General features: G+C 38.5%; 1 protein-coding gene across 3 annotated transcripts in view; it reads right to left on the bottom strand.

The window, feature by feature from the left end:
* Positions 1-20,465, bottom strand: part of CSMD1 (CUB and Sushi multiple domains 1) — a 2,066,326-nt gene that overhangs the window by 131,610 nt on the left and 1,914,251 nt on the right. For all 3 annotated transcript variants that reach the window (XM_025272930.3, XM_044938991.2, XM_044938996.2), the window contains 2 exons: positions 11,486-11,674; positions 6,870-7,016 (listed from right to left, as the gene is read on the bottom strand). In XM_025272930.3, the coding sequence (XP_025128715.3) occupies positions 6,870-7,016; positions 11,486-11,674 (336 nt within the window). The remainder of the gene's footprint in view (positions 1-6,869; positions 7,017-11,485; positions 11,675-20,465) is intronic.

Here is a 20,465-nt window from a genome sequence, read left to right as displayed (position 1 = left end):
AATAAATGCTGCATTTTGCTTGGTAAGAGACATATAAATGAAAGAGAGTCTCTTATTGTTAAAATACTGGGAAATCAGCACTGATACAGAAACTTTACTAAAAGAATCTTCAAGTACAAAAGTGTTGTGGAAGTGGATGCAAGGGTGTGGAGCAAGAGGAACACTCATTCATTGCTGATGGGGATCCAAAATGGTGCAGCCACCTTGGAAGACAGTATGGCAGTTTCTTGCAAAACTACACACACTCTTATCACGCGATCCAGCAATCATGCTCCTTGGCAGTTACCCAAAGGAGCTAAAAGCTTATGTCCACACAGAAACCTATGCCCAGATGTTCATAGCAGCATTATTCAGAGTTGCCAAAACTCAGAAGCAACCAAGGTGCCCTTCAGTAGGTAAATGAACAAACCAACTGTGGTCCATCCAGACAATGCAATATTATTCAAGGCTAAAAAGAAATGATCTGTCAAAAGCCATGGAGGAGCCTTAATTACATATGATTAAGTGAAAGAAACCAACCTAAAAAGGGTACACACTGCATGATTCCAACCTTATGACATTCTAGAAAAGGTAAAACTCTGGAAGAAGTAAAAAACATTAGTGGTTTCCAGAGGCTGATGGGGGAAAGACAGTGGAGCTCAAAGGATTTTTCAGCAGTGAAAATACCCTACATGAATCCACAATGGTGGGTTAATGTCATTTTACATTTGTCCAAATCCACAGGATGTTCAATACCAAGAGTGAACCTGGTGTGAACTATGGACCTTGGGTGACAATGATGCGTCTGTGTAGGTTAACAAATGTGGCCTCTGTTGATGATGTGAACAAGGAGACAGAAGCCAAGGAGTACAGGGAAAATCTCCGGGCCTTCCTATCAATGTGGCTGTGATCTGAAACTTCTAAAAAAAAAAAAAATCTAAAAAACCAATTAAAACTTAAAAAAAAAGTATAGCTGAGTCACTCTGCTCTGCACCTGAAATGGTCACAGTATTGTTAATGGGTTATACTCCCATATAAAATAAAAAGATAAATAAATAATCCAAAAGTTATCATTTTAAAAAAATCCAAGAAATCTAGACCCAAGGGTCCAGTCTCTTGAGTTTGAAGTTTAGATTATTTACAACTATTAATCAATGTGGTGGTAGAATTTTGACTTTCTGACCAAAAAAAAAGTATCACTAAAATGGAGAAAATTTAAGAATATAGTATCTTGCAATCAAGGTCGTTAATTTTTTCCTTGTTGTTTAATGAATCCTGAGAATTGTACCATGAGGTAGCCTCTTTTTAACATGAGGGATTTGAATACCATCTTTGAAGAAAATGCACTACTTTATGTTGATGACCATGTTACAATAGCTTTAATCATCACATTTGCAGGGTGACTTTCAAAAATTAGAGACAGGAATTGTGAAAATCAGTCTTACCTACACAGAATCTAACCTTTCAGTGGCTAAAAGGCTCTGCATATTATTTATACATTTAGAGAAAGAAACTCAGTTTATTCTTACAAGACCAGTTTCACCACAGCATAAAATCCTATGAACCCCCTTCAGATGAATAAAACACTAAACTAAAGAAAGCTGTGAAGTCCTGGAAATCCAGGGTTCCTTTTAAAGAAGAGGTTTTAAATGCCCCACTCCCCTGTGGGGGTTCCACATAGAAAGCACACACACGCAGGTCTGAAGGCTTAACGCCAAACTTTTCCTTAGAAATAAATTCAGAAGGAACCTTCTGAAGACTTCACATCAGAGCATTGCCGAGAAGTGATGTCTGTGTGTCTGGCTGGGTTGTCAACCATGCTCCTGTGAGATGCATCCTCAGAGACTAGTCTCAGCCAGAGGGTCTTCTGAAGTGCTGTTTCTTTCTTTCTTTCTTTTTTTTTTTTAATGGATTCATTTTTATTAAGGTAAATCCACTAACTCTTAGAAGAAACTCGTGTCCTATTGGTCATGGCATTTTCTGTGTTCAATTGTTTGAGACTATCTATTTTAAGTTTTGAATGATCCAAAATATTTGGTTTAGGGAAGGTATGAGTATAATTAGGCACCTCAGCTACCAACTACCGAGAATTATTGTGTTAATAAATTAAAATAATAATAAAAAGAAGGAAGACCAAGCAGACTGTAGACCCTGGCCAAGTTTAGAGATAAAGTCTGAAATGCTCCTGAAGGGGCAGTGGGACCACATGGTTCTTGGGGTGGGTTTTTGTCACAGTTCAGTCTGTTAAGAGAGAGGAACAGCAGGATAATTGTCTAACTATATAGGGTAAAACAGAACCTTATTGTCTTTCTTCAAGAAAATTAGAGATACCAAGGAAACATTTCATGCAAAGATGGGCACAATAAGGGCAGAAATTGTATGGACCTAACAGATGCAGAAGATATTAAGAAAAGGTGGCAAGAATACATAGAACTAAATAAAAAAGATCTTCATGACCCAGATAACCATGATAATGTGATCACTCAGCTAGAGCCAGGCATCCTGGAAAGAGAAGTCAAGTGGACCTTAGGAAGCATGACTACAAGCAAAGCTAGTGGAGATGATGGAATTCCAGTTGAGCTATTTCAAATCCTAAAAGATGATGCTGTGAAAGTGTGGCACTAAATATGTCAGCAAATTTGGAAAACTCAGCAGTGGCCACAGGACTGGAAAAGGTCAGGTTTCATTCCAATCCCAAAGAAAGGTAATGCCAAAGAATGTTCAAACTACTGCACAATTGCATTCATCTCACTTGCTAGCAAAGTAATGCTCAAAATTCTCCAAGCCAGGAATGAATGTGAACTGTGAACATCCAAATGTTCAAGCTGGTTTTAGAAAAGGCAGAGGAACCAGAGATCAAATTGCCAACATCTGTTGGATCATCAAAAAAGCAAGAGTTCCAGAAAAACATCTACTTCTGCTTTGTTGACTACACCAAAGGCTTTGACTGTATGGATTACAACAAACTGGAAAATTCTTCAAGTGATGGGACTACCAGACCACCTTACCTGCCTCCTGAGAAATCCATATGCAGGTCAAAGAACAACAGTTAGAACTGGACATGGAACAACAGACTGGTTCCAAATCGGGAAAGGACTACATCAAGACTGTATAATGTCACCCTGCTTATTTAACTTATATGCAGAGTACATCATGTGAAATGCTGGACTGGATGAAGCACAAGCTGGAATCAAGATTTCCAGGAGAAATATCAATAACCTCAGATATGCAGATGACACCACCCATATGGTAGAAAGTGAAGAAGAACTAAAGAGCCTCTTGATGAAAGTGAAAGTGGAGAGTGAAAAAGTTGGCTTAAAACTCAATATTCAGAAAATGAAGATCATGGCATCCAGTCCCATCATGGCAAATAGATGGGGAAACAATGGAAACAGTGAGAAATTTTACTTTTGGGGGCTCCAAAATCACTGCAAATGCTGACTGCAGCCATGAAATTAAAAGACGCTTGCTCCTTGGAAGAAAAGCTATGACCAACCTAGATAGCATATTAAAAAGCAGAGACATTACTTCACCAACAAAGGTCCATCTAGTCAAAGCTATGGTTTTTACAGTAGTTATGTATGGATGTGAGTCGGACTATAAAGAAAGCTGAGTACCGAAGAATTGATGCTTTTGAACTGTGGTGTTGGAGAAGACTCTTGAGAGTCCCTTGGATTGCAAGGAGATGAAACCAGTCCATCCTAAAGGAGATCAGTCCTGGGTATTCATTGGAAGGACTGATGTTGAAGCTGAACCTCCAATACTTTGGTCACCTGATACAAAGAGCTGACTCATTTGAAAAGACCCTGATGCTGAAGAGATTGAAGGCAGGAGGAGAAGGGGACAACAGAGGATGAGATGGTTGGATAGCATTATTGACTTGATGGACATGGGTTTGGGTGGACTCCGGGAGTTGGTGATGGACAGGGAGGCCTGGTGTGCTGTAGTCCATGAGGTCACAGAGAGTTGGAAATTACTGAGCGACTGAGCTGATAGGGTCCAATAACTATTTCCTTTCCTACTAACAGTTCCTTCTATCATCATTAGTTCCTTTCTAACTCATCTAGAACAAGATACAGAGAGGCCCAAGCACGAAGACATGATGAGAATGCTAAGTCACTCAGTCATGTCTGACTCTGTGAGATCCCATGGATTGTAGCCCGCCAGGCATCTCTGTCAGTGGAATCATCCAGGCAAGAATACTGGAGTGGGTTCTCATTTCCTTCTCCAGGGGTTCTTCCCGACCCAGGGATCAAACCCACATCTCTTAAGTTTCCTACATTGGCACATGGGTTCTTTACTCCTAGTGTACCTGGGAAGCCCAAGGAGACATGGCACAGAAAACAGAGGGGAAGATTAGAACACAGGGTCCTGCCTGTTTGATTCCTGGCCATGCTAAGAATTAAAAGGACCAGGGTCAAACCCTCGCACTCTGCTGGTGCTGCCTTGGAAGAGCAGGTAATGGAGGGTGGCAGTCAAGGAGGTATCAGGGATGGAAGACATGGGTGCAGCTGACTCTGCTGGGGTCTGGGTGTATTTACAACACCCATTCTATAGTTCTGACTCTCCCAACTCTGAAAGTGAAAGTCACTCAGTCAACTCTTTGTGACCCCATGGACTATACAGTCTATGGAATTCTCTAGGCCAGAACACTGCAGTGGATAGCCTTTCCCTTTTCCAGGGAATCTTCCCAACCCAGGGATCAAAATCAGATCTCCTGCATTGTGGGCTGATTCTTTACCAGCTGAGCCACAAGGGAAGCCCACAAGTTATTATTAACTTCCAGGTACTTGATTTAATGGGCTTCCCAGGTGGCACTAATGGTAAAGAACCCACTTGCCAAGCCAGGAGACTTAAGAGACGTGGGTTCAATCACTGGGTCAGGAAGATCCCCTGGAGAAGGGCATGGGAACCCACTCCAGTATTCTTGCCTTGAGAATCCCATGGACAGAGGAGCCTAGTGCTACATTTAGGGGTCACAAAGAACCAGACATGACTGAAGCAACTTAGCACACACACACACCCTTGATTTAATAGTGAATGATCATTACTACCTCAACAATCACTTAGCAGTTTACTGAATTGACTTGAACCATGATGTACTTGCTTTTGTTGTTGTTGTGTTTTGTTTGTCAATTATGTAGATCAGTTATATGGTTCTTACGCCCAATGACCAATAGTTAACATGCATAAGGCAAGGATTTGTGGTGCAACACGTGGTCATATTATGGCCTTAGCCCCCTGGCCCACGTGCTGTAGTCCAGGGATCACTGCTCTAAAACTACTGATGATGGACTCCTAGCAGTGGTCATTGAACCACCATTGAATTTTAACTGAAAAGCTGTCCAAAGATCTATCTGTATCTGTATCTAATGAGAGATACATAGATATGTCCACTCACAAAACAACAGTTTATAGCCTTAACTTTAAATTCTTCTTTTTCCTGATTTCCCAACAAAGAGAATCATCTTGTTCTATAATGAATGAAAACATCCTTTGAGTGACAGAATTCAAGGTGTAGTCACACCACCAGGCTATTAAGTAATTTGCCACAGATAAAACAAGATAAATTATGTTCACCATGATTTCCCCTGCAATATCCATTTTTGCTCATTAGAAATAAATTCAAACAATTCTACAGGCTTGAGTATTTATTTTTCAGAACAAGGAATTTGATGAACAAAAGTCCAATCATTGTCCTAATGATCTCAATACCCATTCCAATGAAGGGATTTCAACTGTGAACTCTTTGCTGATAAGCGTTTTGAATGGCTACTTTAGTGAAGGGGGAAAACAAAGATCTAAGCATGTTTTATTAGACTTTGTAGAGGAAACACGAGTGAATTTCAGATTCTCTGTCTTTCCATCAACAGACCATTTCAAAACACTAATGCTTTTTCAATGCTTTTTATCATTTCATGATACCTACCAATCAGAGACAGCAAAAATATTCTTAAAGCTACTAACACCTTTCTCTGTCCACAGGATGTTGCCCTTCACTGACAATGCACAACAGACTTGGAATAAGCAACCCCTGGGAGTTATACTCATCCATAAAATGCATAGAGTGGGCATGTATCCCTGTTGGGAAATGGACCTCAGTTGTTAGCATGGATATTGTAGTAACACTGAGAAAAGGTTAGATATTTTGCTTAGTAATGAAAATATGAGGATTTTAGATTGTCTGTCTACAGCTTTTGTAGGGCATTGTAAACATGAGGTTTTGGGCTAGCCACATTGATAGGATCTAATCTCTCAGAAGTATATTAACTGATTTAATTAATATAAAAAAACTACTGACAGAAAATAAAGGAACTATATGGGGAAAAACAAAGTCCTTTAAATGTTGATAAGGAAATATATATGTAAACATTTATTTTGTATATGGTTACATGTGTGTGTATATATTTATATGTATAGTATCTCACATAAAGAGACATATAAACATATAATCAATAAAAAGACATGCTACTAATCATAAGATGTTATTATTACTTATAAAATTAAATGCAATACAATTATCTTCTCCTGTTTGTCTCCTTAGCTTTTAAACATACTTTAAAATTAAAATGTTTTGTTTATATTATTATATATTTATATTAAATGATATTATTTTATTTTGGGGGAAAGAATCTCTGCTTTCTGTGGCATGCAATTCAATGGGTTATGAGGGTAGCAAAAATATTTATTAATATTAATCAACAGATAGTTTATTTTCCCTAACACAGTTTAGAGATATCACTTAGAGTGATTTCATCAAATTATTTCTATTGAACTTACAAATTCATTTTTAGAAATTAGGTTTATAGTATAAACCTTTAATTTTTAAAATTTAATGCAGAACCTTTATATTAACACTTTACTATTAAACCTTAACTTCACTTACTGACCTGAATAACGAATCTTGAATCCTTTTTTACTGGTTGCATGGTCAGTGGACCAGCGGAGATATAACTGATTACTCTTGCTTGTAAAATTTGATTGTTCAGTATGGTTTCCACTCAAGACCACTAACAGAGGACTTTGACCAGAAGACCCTAAATGAAACAAAAAAAAGCAAAAAAGTTATGATATGAATTAGCACCTACAAAATACAAACTACTTTTAGCTTTTGATTAAGTTGGAGTCTAACTGTACAATATACAACTATTTAGTTCCAAAGGAGACAAATAACTCCAAATAAATAAAGCAACAGATACCATTTCTCATAAAAATAATAACAATAAAAGAAGCAATAGCCAACCAAAATAATTTAAGATATATATGCTGTTAATACATAAAATTTGAAATGAAAATGTTACTTATAAAATGACAGTAATTTAAAAAAAGAAAATAGTTCCCACTACTATTAGTATATGCAACATTGAATTGATACAGGGAATTGAATACTAGTAAAAGTACTGTTGTTTAGTCCCTAAGTCATGTCCAGTTCTTTGGAACCTCCTGGACTACAGCACTCCAGGCTTCCCCATCCTTCATATCTCCCAGAGTTTGCTCGAATTCATGTCCATTGAGTCGGTGATGCCATCCAACCAGCTCATCCTCTGTGGCCTCATTTCTCTTTTTGCCCCCAATCTTTCCCAGCATCAGAGTCTTTTTCAATGAGTTGGCTCTTTGCATCAGGTGGCCAAAGTATTGGAGCTTCAGCTTCAGTAGCAGTCCTTTTAATGAATAGTCAGGGTTGATTTCCTTCAGGATTCACTGGTTTGATCTTCTTGCAGTCCAAGGGACTCAAGAAGAGAGAGCACCAGCACCATGATTTGAAAGCATTAATTCTTTGGTGCTCAGCCTTCTTTATGGTCCAACTCTCACATCTACATAGCTTTGACTGTATGAGCTTCCCAGGCGGCTCAGTGGTAAAGAATCTGTCTGCCAATGCAGGAGACATGGGTTCAGTCCCTGGGTTGGGAAGATCCCCTGGAGAAGGAAATGGCAACCCACTCTAGGATTCATGCTTGGGAATGGAGGACCCTGGCAGGCTACAGACCATGGGGTCACAAATAGTTGGATATAGCTTAGTGACTAAACAGCAGCAGTGAAAGTAAAACTTAGTACAATCACCTCGGAGAGCAGTTTAGTAATATCCAATACAATTGTAGGTTTTAATTATATTTTTTATAAACTCCAGAATATGTGCACAAGTGTTGTTTGTATAGCAAAATGTTTATTCTAGCAATTTTTATAGGAAAATTTAGATTCTAAATTTAGAATTAAATTTAGCTTGTGGTTTGGAGTTTAAAAAGATATTAAAAGTGTTTTCAAAGAAATTCTACACAGATGAAAAATGATATTTCAAAGTGAAATCTATTTGCAAATAAATATAATAGGATAACAATTGTGTAAACATTCAAAAGTGTACAATATACAAACTGTGCAAATGTTCATGTCTGTGAGTGTATAGATAGGAGATGATACTTGGTAGTAGAAAGACAGACAGATTGATAGACTGATAGAGATAGGAAATGAACCATGAAACATGCACATGCATGTCACTTCACAATATTAAATGCCTCCAGGAGAGGTGCAAGTGAACTGGGTGTGCAAGGAGCTCTTAAATTGATCTGAACTTGTTGCTTCTTTGAAAAAAAAAAAATACACAAGATAAATCTGACAAAATACTAAAATGCAGTACATCAAGTAATGAGTCTATACTCATATACATTTAAAAAAAAACACCTTTTTGTATATTTAATCTTTAAAAATTGAAAAAAAAACACACAAAGCTAATACTTAACATAGTTAATAGTCACTGGCATTATTCTCATCACCATAACCTGACAATATTTGTTGAGACAAGTCACTCTATTGAATTCAGAAGCTGCATCCACACTTTAAGGTCTTCTCCAGGACACCCCTTGATGCCATCTCAAATTCTAACAGGCTTTATGGCTTTCCTGCCAATGCGGGAGACACAGGAAACTCGGGTGTAATCCCTGGGTCATGAAGGTTTCCTGGAGAAGGAAATGGCAACCCATTCCAGTACTCTTGCCTGGAGAATACCATGGACAAGTATTGTCTGTGCTGTTTTACTTGTTGTTTGAAGAGATAATTTATATTCTAAAATGAAATGCCACTGGGAAATAAATTCACCTGAATTTATACAATTTTAAAATGTCATTTTTAATGACAGAACTCGAGTCAAGTTTCAGATATTCTTAATCAAACATGTAATCCTTCATCATCTTTCATCTTTTGTCTTTGCTTATCATGTAACAAACTTTCTAAAGGATTATTCTTTAAAAATATACATGTCCATAATGAACAGCAGTACCATCTCTTTTATTAAGGTGAAAATTAGCAAGTTCTGCACAAGTGAAGACCACCATATGTATTTTGACACCTTTCTCAGTTGAGTTCTATAATGACTTAAGTCCTATTTTGTTTTTAAATTGAGGAATATTCACTACTTGGGCCGTGTGTGTGTGTGTGTGTGTGCGCACTCAGTCACTCAGTCGTGTCCAACTCTTTGCAGCCCCATGGACTGTAGCCCACTGATCTCCTCTGCCCATGGAATATTCCAGGCAAGAATACTGGGGTGGGCTGCCATTTCCTCCTCCAGGGGATCTTCCTGACCTATGGTACAAACTTGTATATCTTGTGTCTCCTGCATTGGCAGGCAGATTCTTTACCACTAGCACCACCTGGAGCCATGCTGCTGCTGTTAAAGCTTAAAATTGATATAGTCAATTTATTATTATTATTTTTTTGCCAACTCATGAGCTATAAAACAGCCACTGTGTTTCAAAAAAAAAACAAAAGAGAGGCAATGAACATGACATTTACTACCACACAAATGCCAATGCTTAGAAAATTATTCATATGAAACTCTGACCTTTCATTTTATAGAGAAATCTTTGAGAGTAAAACCAAACCTACTCATAGATCTCTGGCAATTTTGACAGCAACTGCTTTGATATTATCTCTATTAGCTATTTTGCTTGTGGCTTATCATGGGCGTGATCTGTCTGTATTTGGAGGGAGCTCATACTGTAAATGCTTTGGGCATAAATTATTGATAATGATTTTGCTTCTGAAATTAGAAGAGGTAGAAACACTGCCAGCAAAACTTTCAATTCTACCAAAGTAAAACAAAGGAACCCACATATATTTAGAATGATTATGTAAATATATATATATAACTACATACAGAATTTATAGGAATACAAATACACAAAGACATACACACAGCCCCTGGAGGTTGGTTGCCTGCCTTTACTATTTGTGACATCTAATCAGCCTCAAGGCACAGTTTCCCTGGCTCCTCATTGACAAAAGAAGCCTGTTTGTGCACCTGGCTAATGTGTTACTTCTTCCTATCCTAGAGATTAAGGGCCAAGTCTTCAATAGTACATGTCTGTTTTAACATGCACTTAAAAACTCTGAAAATGAAAATATTACTCTTCAGTCCTCTGTTTCTACATATACAAGTATGAGTTTAATTTCCAATTTAGCTGCTCATCTTTGGAAATCTGCACATTAATTTACTGTATATCCACAGAAGCAACTTGACTATTATGATTCATCAAGTCAGTAAAAGGCATGCAAACATACGCAGAATCAATTACGGTAATTTTTTTCACTGAATTGATTGTTATTTATCTGAACTCAGTGACAAATCCATCAAAACATGTGAAAACCCTATTATTATCTACATCCATAATTGTATCATGGTCTAAATTTTGGGCTATGATAATGCTTCAGTACAAAGAACAATTATTAATATCAGTTTCATTTCAAATCAACAATTCAAGCACATACTATGTTTTAGCAGAGCACTGTCATTTTAAAATGTTCATTAGAATTGTACAAAAATGTATAAGACTCACGTTGAAAACTGTATTAGCATTTGTTCAGGGAACTATCTCTAAAAAAATTCTACATTAAGAATACTATAGCATTTATCACCCAGAAAACTCTACGAGCCATTACTTTTATATAATTCTAGTAAAACAATCATTTAGATCAATTAAAGTACTTATAGGCCTCTGCCCTCTTAAATTTCCTAAAATATCTTCTAGATCAATATAACCTTTGAAGAAAGGAAAGGAAGAGTTTCTGAAATCATCCATACTTTAAAGCCCCATGTTAAATAATTAAAGAATGGTTAATGTAAATTCAGTACATTTTTAAGGTGTATTAAACCAGCATTTTAATGGTTTAAATTTGCAACATTAAGAAGGGCATGGTGATGTTTTTCCTATCACTTGATCTCTGAGACTACACTAGTCCAAGAATAATTCATTTTCCATTTAGGGGGAGATGTAATTTACCTCAAGAATATATTCAAGTTTGTGCATTACAAAATACAACAGGATCCTTATACATTATGTGTAGGTCCCTGGTATGTATTCTTTTTTTGACTGCACCTAGAGACATGTGGGATCTTTGTTCCCTGGCCAGGGATCTAACCCACGCCCTCTGGAGTAGAAGCTCAGAGTCTTAACCACTGGACCACAAGGGAAGTCCCAAGGTTGCTGGTATGTTAACAAAGTTTGAAGAGACTTACCATCAAATACTTCCAGTGCGTCAAATTGCTTTTCACTTTGGAATGTGTCTACAAAGATGGTGATATTGTAGTTTGGTTCCACTCGGATGCTCCAGGAACAGGTCTGGGAGTTAAAATAGTTGCCTGGATACCCTGGGCTGAGGATGACGCCAGAAGATTCTGTCCGGACTTCATTGGCTGGGCATTGTGCTAAGGAGAAAAGCACCAGGGAAAGTTTTCCTTAACAAAATCAATTCCTGGGTATGCAAGCTCATGGGGGGAAAGAAAAAGCAATCTTACTAAGTTAACTGTGACCAGATTTAGTAGATGATACACACATAGCCTTTTCATCCTGTTCATGGGGTTCTCAAGGAAAGAATACTGAAGTGGTTTGCCATTCCCTTCTCCAGTGGACCACATTTTGTCACAACTCTCCACCATGACCTGTCCATCTTGGATGGCCCTACACAGCATGGCTCATAGTTTCATTTAGACTAGTCTGTGGTCCACGTGATCAATTTGATTATTTCTGTGATTGTGGTTTTCATTCTGTTTTCATTCTGTCTGCCCTCTAAATGATAAGGATAAGAAGTTTATGGAGTGTTGTTACATCAGAGCAGAACCCAGCTCTGGTTGTACTGTACATTTAAAGCAAGTCCAGGGAGATTGTAAAACTCTAGGCCCTGTGCACATGCAGACAGAAAAAAACACTTTACTTTACTTTTTTAATATCAACACATTTCCTTAACTTGAGAATACTCACTTTTGTGATAGCCCTCTGTGCTGAAATACACTTGGCCTGTGTCTGGGGCCCCTGGTAGGAGCTCCCCAAACCCTTGGAGTTTCCTGAGTGCTGGAAGTGTCTTCGCAGCTCCAAAGGCCCCTCTGGGTGACACCCGAGTCTGAGCTGATGAGGTGACTCAGCATGGGTCTGTGTAGCCTCAGAAGGGCTGATCACCACAAGCACCCAGGGAGGAGAGGGTGCGGACTTTCTGCCCACTCACACACCTGGGGGAGCAGGGAGGGTGAGGCTGGGGTACTAGAGACTTGGTTGCACCAAAGCTCTTAAACAACATATTTGTTGAGCCTGCAGGTTGGTGAAGGCACACAGAATGGGAGGGTGGGGCACCCCAGGTCCTGGGAGACACCTCCAGGCCCTGCCCTTTGTGCCCTACTTGTTCACTCTACTGTTGATAGTCCCCTATATAACATTGACTGTAAATGTGAGTCACATTTGTTTCCCTGATTTTTGTGAGCTGTTCTAATAAAGGATCAAACCAGAGAGGGGGTCCCAAGATGGCGGAAGAATAGGATGGGGAGAACACTTTCTCCCCAACAAATTCATCAAAAGATTATTTGAATGTCAAGCAACTTCCACAAAACAACTTCTGAATGCTGGCAGAGAACACCAGGCACCCAGAAAGGCAGCCCAATCTCTTCGAAAGGAGGTAGGATAAAACATAAAAGATGAAAACAGAGACAAAACATTGAGGGATTGAGACTCATCCTGGGGAGGGAGTCATGAAGGAGAAGTTTCCACACAGTAGGAAAACCTCTCACAGGCAGGTCTGTGGGAGTTTTATAATCTCAGAGGGCAACATAACTGAGAGAAAAACAAAACAAAACACAGACTCTGTGCCTAACTCCAACTGTAACTGTCAGAAAAGAAGTAGCCTAGATGCTCACATCTGCCACCAGCGAGTGGGGGCTGGGCAGGAAGGCACAGACTGAATCGTTGGCCCTTAGGGTAAGGACCGGGCCTGAGTGCCCTGCGGACAACCTAAGGGAGCTAACACGAGATAGCTACCCAAACTGTGGGATCGCCAAAGAGACAAAAAATATGTCTTTCCCGCAAGATGCTCTAACTCTCAGCCTGGCACGCTCACAGAACAAAGGATTGAGTGAATAACAAAGGAGAGCTGGCTGGCTGTGCGTGGGCCCCTCCCACCTCTGGAGGCAGAGAGGCAGGCCTACTACAGCCAGAGTCAGAAGGCAAGGGGCTGCTGCAATCTCAGCCCCAGGGATGGCATCCTCCACCAAACTGGGAGCAGGCTCCCAGTTGCTAACCTCGTCTTCTTGGGATCCTAGATGGTTGACATCTGCCAGGAGTGTCACAGCCTGGGAACAGCTCCCCAGAGGAGACACACAGCACACCTGAGATGGCACGCTTGCGGTGTCCCTGGGAAACCGAGCAGCTGGGACTGGGGAGGTGATTAAGACACATGGCCCACCTGGGACAGTGCACTCACCAAGCACCTGGTCACCCAAGCTGCTCAGACCTGGGAAGGGCACAAAACGCACAGCCCAACCCGGTCTGTGCCCTGTGGAGTACCCAAGAACCTGAGTGGCTTAGACCTGGGAAGTACATAAAATGCAGGGCCCACTTGGGACAGTGTCCTTGCAGAGCTCCATGGAGCCTGAGCATTGTAGACCCGGGAAGCACATGCTGTCTTGGACTGGGGCAAACCCAGTGTGGTCCATACACTGCAAACACTCCCCACACATGCCAGTGAAATTTGTTTAGAGAGTCCCTCCCTCCCAAAAACACAACTGAACAAGTGAGCCTAAATAAATGACCACCTTTGCCCCCTTCTGTCAGGGTGGAAATTAGATACAGAAGAGACTTGCAAACAGAGGAAGCCAAAATAAACAAAGGAGAGGGAATCACTCTGGAAGTGACAGGTGCAACAGATTAAACCCCTGCAGTTAATACTGACTGTGCATTGGAGGGGGCCCATAGACCTTGAGAACAAGTGCAAGCCGGAACAAGGAACTATCTGAAACTGAACTGAGCCCACACTGCCCATAACAGGTCCAGAGAAATTCCTAGGTATATTTTTACTATTAATACTTTTTAATAAAAAAAATCAAGTTCTTTATTAGTCCTTTAATTTTCATTTTTATAACCTACAATTACACTGCAAAAATAAAAGACCCTATATTTAAAGCAAGTTTCAAGTATATATATGTGTGTGTTAATCTTTGTGATATATTTTGCTTTGTATTTTTTATATTGTATTTTTGAGAGTCTAACCTCTATTCTAGATTTTAACCTTTGCTTTCTGCTATTTGTTATCCATTTTGTATCTTTAAGAATCTAATCTTCAGTATCCATTTTCACTTAGGGATTTGATTACTGGCTTGATTGCTTTCTCCCCCTTTGAATCTCCCTTTTCTCCCCCAGGTCTCCTCTAGCTCCTTCCTCCCGCTTCTCTTCTCTACTTAACTCTGTGAATCTCTCTGAGTGTTCTGGGCTGTGGAGAACACTTCAGGAACTGATTACTGACTAGATTGCTCTCTCCCCTTTTGACTTCCCCTCTTCTCCTGGTCATCTATATCTCCATCCTACCTCTCCTCTTCTCTATGTAACTCTGTGAAACTCTATGCATGTCACTCAACTCTGTGGAGAATTGTTCATCATTAACCTAGTTGTTTTATCATCTGTTCTGTATAAGGATACTGTAAGAGAAGGACTGAAAGTCAGAGGCAGGAGGCTTAACTCCAAAACTTGAGAACATCACAGAACTCCTGATTCCAGGGAACATTAGTAGACAAGAGCACACCTCAAAGTCTTCATACCTACACTGAAACCAAGCTCCACACAAGAGCCAACAAATTCCAGTGCAAACATACCATGCTAATTCCCCAGCAATGCAGGAACACAACACTGATCATTTAAAGACAGGCTGCCCAAAGCCATGCCAAACCTGTAGACACCCCAAAACTCACTACTGGGCACTTCATTGCACTCCAGAGAGAAGAGATCTAGTTCCACCCACCAGAATACAGACACAAGTTCCCCCAACCAGGGAACCTTGACAAGCCACTAGTCCAACTCCACCCACAGGGAATAGATGCCACAATAAAGAAGAATCACAAACTTCAAATCTACAGAAAGGGCACACCAAACACAGCAACCTAAACAAAATGAAAAGGCAGAGAACATTCAGCAGGTAAAGAACGTGATAAATACCCACCAAACCAAAGCAAAGAAGAGGAGATAGGGAGTCTACCTGAAAAGGAATTCAGAATAATGATAGTAAAGATGATCCAAAATCTTGAAAACAAAATGGAGTTACAGATAAATAGACTAGAGACAAGGATTAAGAAGATGCAAGAAATGTTTAACAAGGACCTAGAAGAAATAAAGAAGAGTCAATTAATAATGGGAACAATGCAATAACGGAGATTAAAAGCTCTCTAGAGGGAATCAACAACAGAATAACAGGCAGAAGAGAGGATAAGTGAGGTGGAAGATAAAATGGTGAAAATGAGTGAAGCAGAGATGAAAAAAGGAAAGAAAATTAAAAGAAATGAGGACAACCTCAGAGACCTCTGTGACAACATTAAACACCCAAACATTTGAATCATAGGTGTCTCAGATGAAGAAGACAAAAAGAAAGGGAATGAGAAAATACTTGAGGAGATAATAGTTGAAAACTTCCCTAAAATGGAGAAGGAAATAGCCCCCCAAGTTCAAGAAACCCAGAGAGTCCCAAACAGATAAACCCAAGGAAAAAGACCCCAAGACACATATTAATCAAACTAACAGAAATTAAACACAAAGAGAAAATATTAAAAGCAGCAAGGGAAAAGCAACAACTAACACACAAGGGGATCTCCATAAGGATAACAGATGATCTTTCAATAGAAACTCTTCAGGCCAGAAGGGAATACTACTACTACTACTATGGAAGGACATAATTAAAGTGATGAAAGAGAAAAACCTACAACCAAGATTACTATATCCAGCAAGGATCTCATTCAGATATGAAGGAGAAATCAAAAGCTTTACAAAGAAGCAAAAGCTGAGAGAATTCAGCACCACCAAACCAGCTCTTCAACAAGTGCTACAGGATCTTCTCTAGACAGGAAACACAGAAAAGGTTTATAAAATTAAACCCAAAACAACAAAGTAAATGGCAATGAGATCATACTTATCAATAATTACCTTAAATGTAAATGGGTTCAATGCTCTAACCAAAAGACAAAGACTGGCCAAATGGATACAAAAACAAGACCCCTATATATGTTGCCTACAAGAGACCCACCTCAAACCTTGGGACACATACTGAAAGTGAGGGGCTGGAAAAATATATTTCATGCAAATAGAGACCAAAAGAGAGCAGGAGTAGCAATACTCAAATCAGATAAAACAGACTTTGAAATAAAGACCATACTAAGAGACAAAGAAGGACACTACATAGTAATGATCAATGGATCAATCCAAGAAAAACATATAACAATGATAAATATATATACATCCAATATAGGAGAACTTCAGTACATAAGGCAAATGCTAATAAGTATGAAAGGGGAAATTAAAAGTAACACTATAATAGTGGGGGACTTTAATGCCCAAGTCACACATATGGATAGATTAGCCAAACAGAAAATTAGCAAGGAAACACAAGTTTTAAATGACACAATGGGCCAGTTAGACCTAATTGATATCTACAGGGCATTTCACCCCAGAACAATGGATTTCACCTTTTTTTCAAGTGCACAAGGAACATTCTCCAGAATAGGTCACATCCTGCACAATAAATCTAGCCTTGGTAAATTTAAAAATACTGAAATCATTTCAAACATCTAGGTGTAAATTGGGGGGGGGGGAACCTATAAAAAACACAAACATATGGAGGCTAAAAAACATGCTCCTCAATAACCAACAAATCACAGAAGAAATCAAAAAGGAAATCAAAATATGCGCAGAAACAAAATAAAATGGAAACACAACAACCCAAAACCTATGGGATTCAGTAAAAGCAGTGCTAAAAGGAAGGTTCATAGCAACACAAGCTTACCTCCAGAAACAAGAGAAACATCAAATAAATAACCTAACTTTACACCTAAAGCAACTAGAAAAAGAAGAAATGATGAATCCGAAAGTTAGTAGAAGGAAAGAAATCATAAAAATCAGAGCAGAAATCAATGAAAAAGAAACAAAGGAGACTATTACAAAAATCAACAAAACTAAAAGATGGTTCTTTGAGAAGATAAAATAAAGAAACCATTAGCTATACTAATCAATAAAAAAAGGGAGAAGAATCAAATCAACAAATTGCAAATGAAATGGAGAAATCACAACAGACAACAAAGAAATACAATACAAAGAATCATAATAGACTACTATTAGTAACTATGTGGCAATAAAATGTGTAACTTGGAAGAAATGGATGAGTATAACCTTCCAAAACTGAACCAGGAAGAAATAGAAAATCTAAACTGAGACACCACAAGCACAGAAATTGAAACTGTAATAAAAAATCTTCAAACAAACAAAATCCCAGGACCAGATTGCTTCACAGGTGAATTCTACCAAAAATTTAGAGATGCGCTAACACCTATCCTACTCAGACTGTTCCAGAAAATTGGAGTGGAAGGTAAATTTCCAAACTCATTCTATGAGGCCACATCACCCTCATACCAAAACCAGACAAAGATGCTACCAAAAAAGAAAACTACAGACCAATATCACTGATGAACATAGATGCAAAAATCCTCAACAAAATTCTAGCAAACAGAATTCAATGACATATTAAAAAGATCATGCACCATGATCTTTATGGATTATGCCAGGGATGTAAGGATTCTTCAGTATTCACAAATCAATCAATGTGATACACAACATTAACAAACTGAAAGATATAAACCATATGATTATCTCAATAGATGCAGAGAAAGCCTTTGACAAAAATCAACAGCCATTTATGATAAAAACTCTCCAGAAAGCAGGCATAGAAGGAACATACCTCTACACAATACAATCCATCTACAACAAACCCACAGAAAATATTATCCTCAATGGCAAAAAATTGAAAGCATTTCCTCTAAAGCCAGGAACAAGACAAGGCTGCCCACTCTCACCAGTACTATTCAACATAGTTTTGGAAGTTTTACCACAGCAGTTAGAGAAGAAAAAGAAATAAAAAGAATCCAGATTGGAAAAGAAGAAGTAAAACTCTCACTGCAGATGACATGATCCTCTACATAGAAGACCCTAAAGATACCACCAGAAAATTACTAGCACTAATCAATGAATATAGTAAAGCTGCAGAATATAAAATTAATACACATAAGTCCCTTGTATTCCTATACATTAACAATGAGAAAACAGAAAGAGAAATTAAGGAAACAATCCCATTCACCATTGCAACAAAAATAATAAAATACTTAGGAATAAATTTACCTAGGAAACAAAAGACCTATATATAGTAAGCTATAAAACATTGATGAAAGAAATCAAAGAGGACACAAATAGATGGAGAAATATACCATGTTCATGGATCAGAAGAATCAATATAGTGAAAATGAGTATACTACCCAAAGCAATCTATAGATTCAATTGAATCTCTATCAAGCTACCAATGATATTTTTCACAGAACTAGAACAAATCATTTCACAATTCATATGGAAACACAAAAAGTCTCTAATAGCCAAAGCAATCTTAAGAAATAAGAATGGAACTGGAGGAATCAACCTGCCTGACTTCAGACTATACTACAAAGCTACAGTCATCAAGACATTATGGTACTGTCACAAAGACAGAAACATAGATCAATGGAACAAAATAGAAAGCCCAGAGATAAATCCATGCACCTATGGACACCTTATCTTTGACAAAGGAGGCAAGAATATACAATGGAAAAAAGACAATCTCTTTAAGAAGTGGTGCTGGGAAAACTGGTCAACCACTTGTAAAAGAATGACACTAGAACACTTCCTAACACCATACACAAAATAAACTCAAAATGGATTAAAGATCTAAATGCAAGACAAGAAACTATAAAACTCCTAGAGGAAAACATAGGTAGAACACTCTCTGACATAAATCACATCAGGATCCTCTATGACCCACCTCCCGGAGTAATGGAAATAAAAGCAAAAATAAACAATTGGGACCTAATTAAATTTAAAAGCTTTTGCACAATGAAGGAAACTATAAGAAAGGTAAACAGACAGCCTTCAGAATGGGAGAAACTAATAGCAAATGAAACAACTGACAAAGAATTAATATCCAAAATATACAAGCAGCTCATGTAGCTCAATACCAGAAAAATAATGACCCAATAAAGAAGACATACAGATGGTTAACAAACACATAAAAAGATGCTCAACATCACTCATTATCAAAGAAATGCAAATCAAAACTACAATGAGGTACCATCTCATGCCAGTCAGAATGGCTGTTATCCAAAAGTCTACAAACAATAAATGCTGGAGAGGGTGTGTAGAAAAGGGAACCCTCTTACACTGTTGGTAGGAATGCAAACTAGTATAGCCACTATGGAAAACAGTGTAGAGATTCCTTAAAAAACTGGACCTAGAAGTGCCATATGACCCAGCAATCCCACTGCTTGGCATACACACCGAGGAAACCAGAACTGAAAGAGACACATGTACCCCAATCTTCATCATAGTACTGTTTACAATAGCTAGGACATGGAAGCAACCTAGATGTCCATTGGCAGATGAATGGATAAGAAAACTGGTACATATACACAATGGAGTATTACTCAACTATTAAAAAGAATACATATGAATCAGTTCTAATGAGGTGGATGAAACTGGAGCCTAATATACAGAGTGAAGTAAGTCAGAATGAAAAACACCAATACAGTTTATTAACACAAATATATGGAATTTAGAAAGATGGTAATGATGACCTTATATGCAAAACAACAAAAGAGACACAGATATAAAAAGCAGACTTTTGGACCCTGTGAGAGAAAGCGTGGGTGGGATGATTTGAGAGATTAGCATTGAAACATGCATATTATCAAATGTGATATAGATGATGTGTCCAAGTTCAATGCATGAAAACAGGGCACTCAAAGCTGGTGCACTGGGACAACCCAGAGGGATGGAATGGGCAGGGAGGTGGGAGGGGTGTTTGGGATGGGAGGACACATGTACCCCCATGGCTGATTCATGTCAATGTACGGCAAAAACCACCACAATATTGTAAAGTAATTAGCCTCCAATTAAAATAAATAA

This window comes from Bubalus bubalis, chromosome 1 (assembly GCF_019923935.1).
Source record: "Bubalus bubalis isolate 160015118507 breed Murrah chromosome 1, NDDB_SH_1, whole genome shotgun sequence".
Classification (NCBI taxonomy): domain Eukaryota; kingdom Metazoa; phylum Chordata; class Mammalia; order Artiodactyla; family Bovidae; genus Bubalus; species Bubalus bubalis.
Note: the sequence above shows the minus strand (reverse complement) of the source record. Positions and strands in the feature narration are given on the sequence as shown.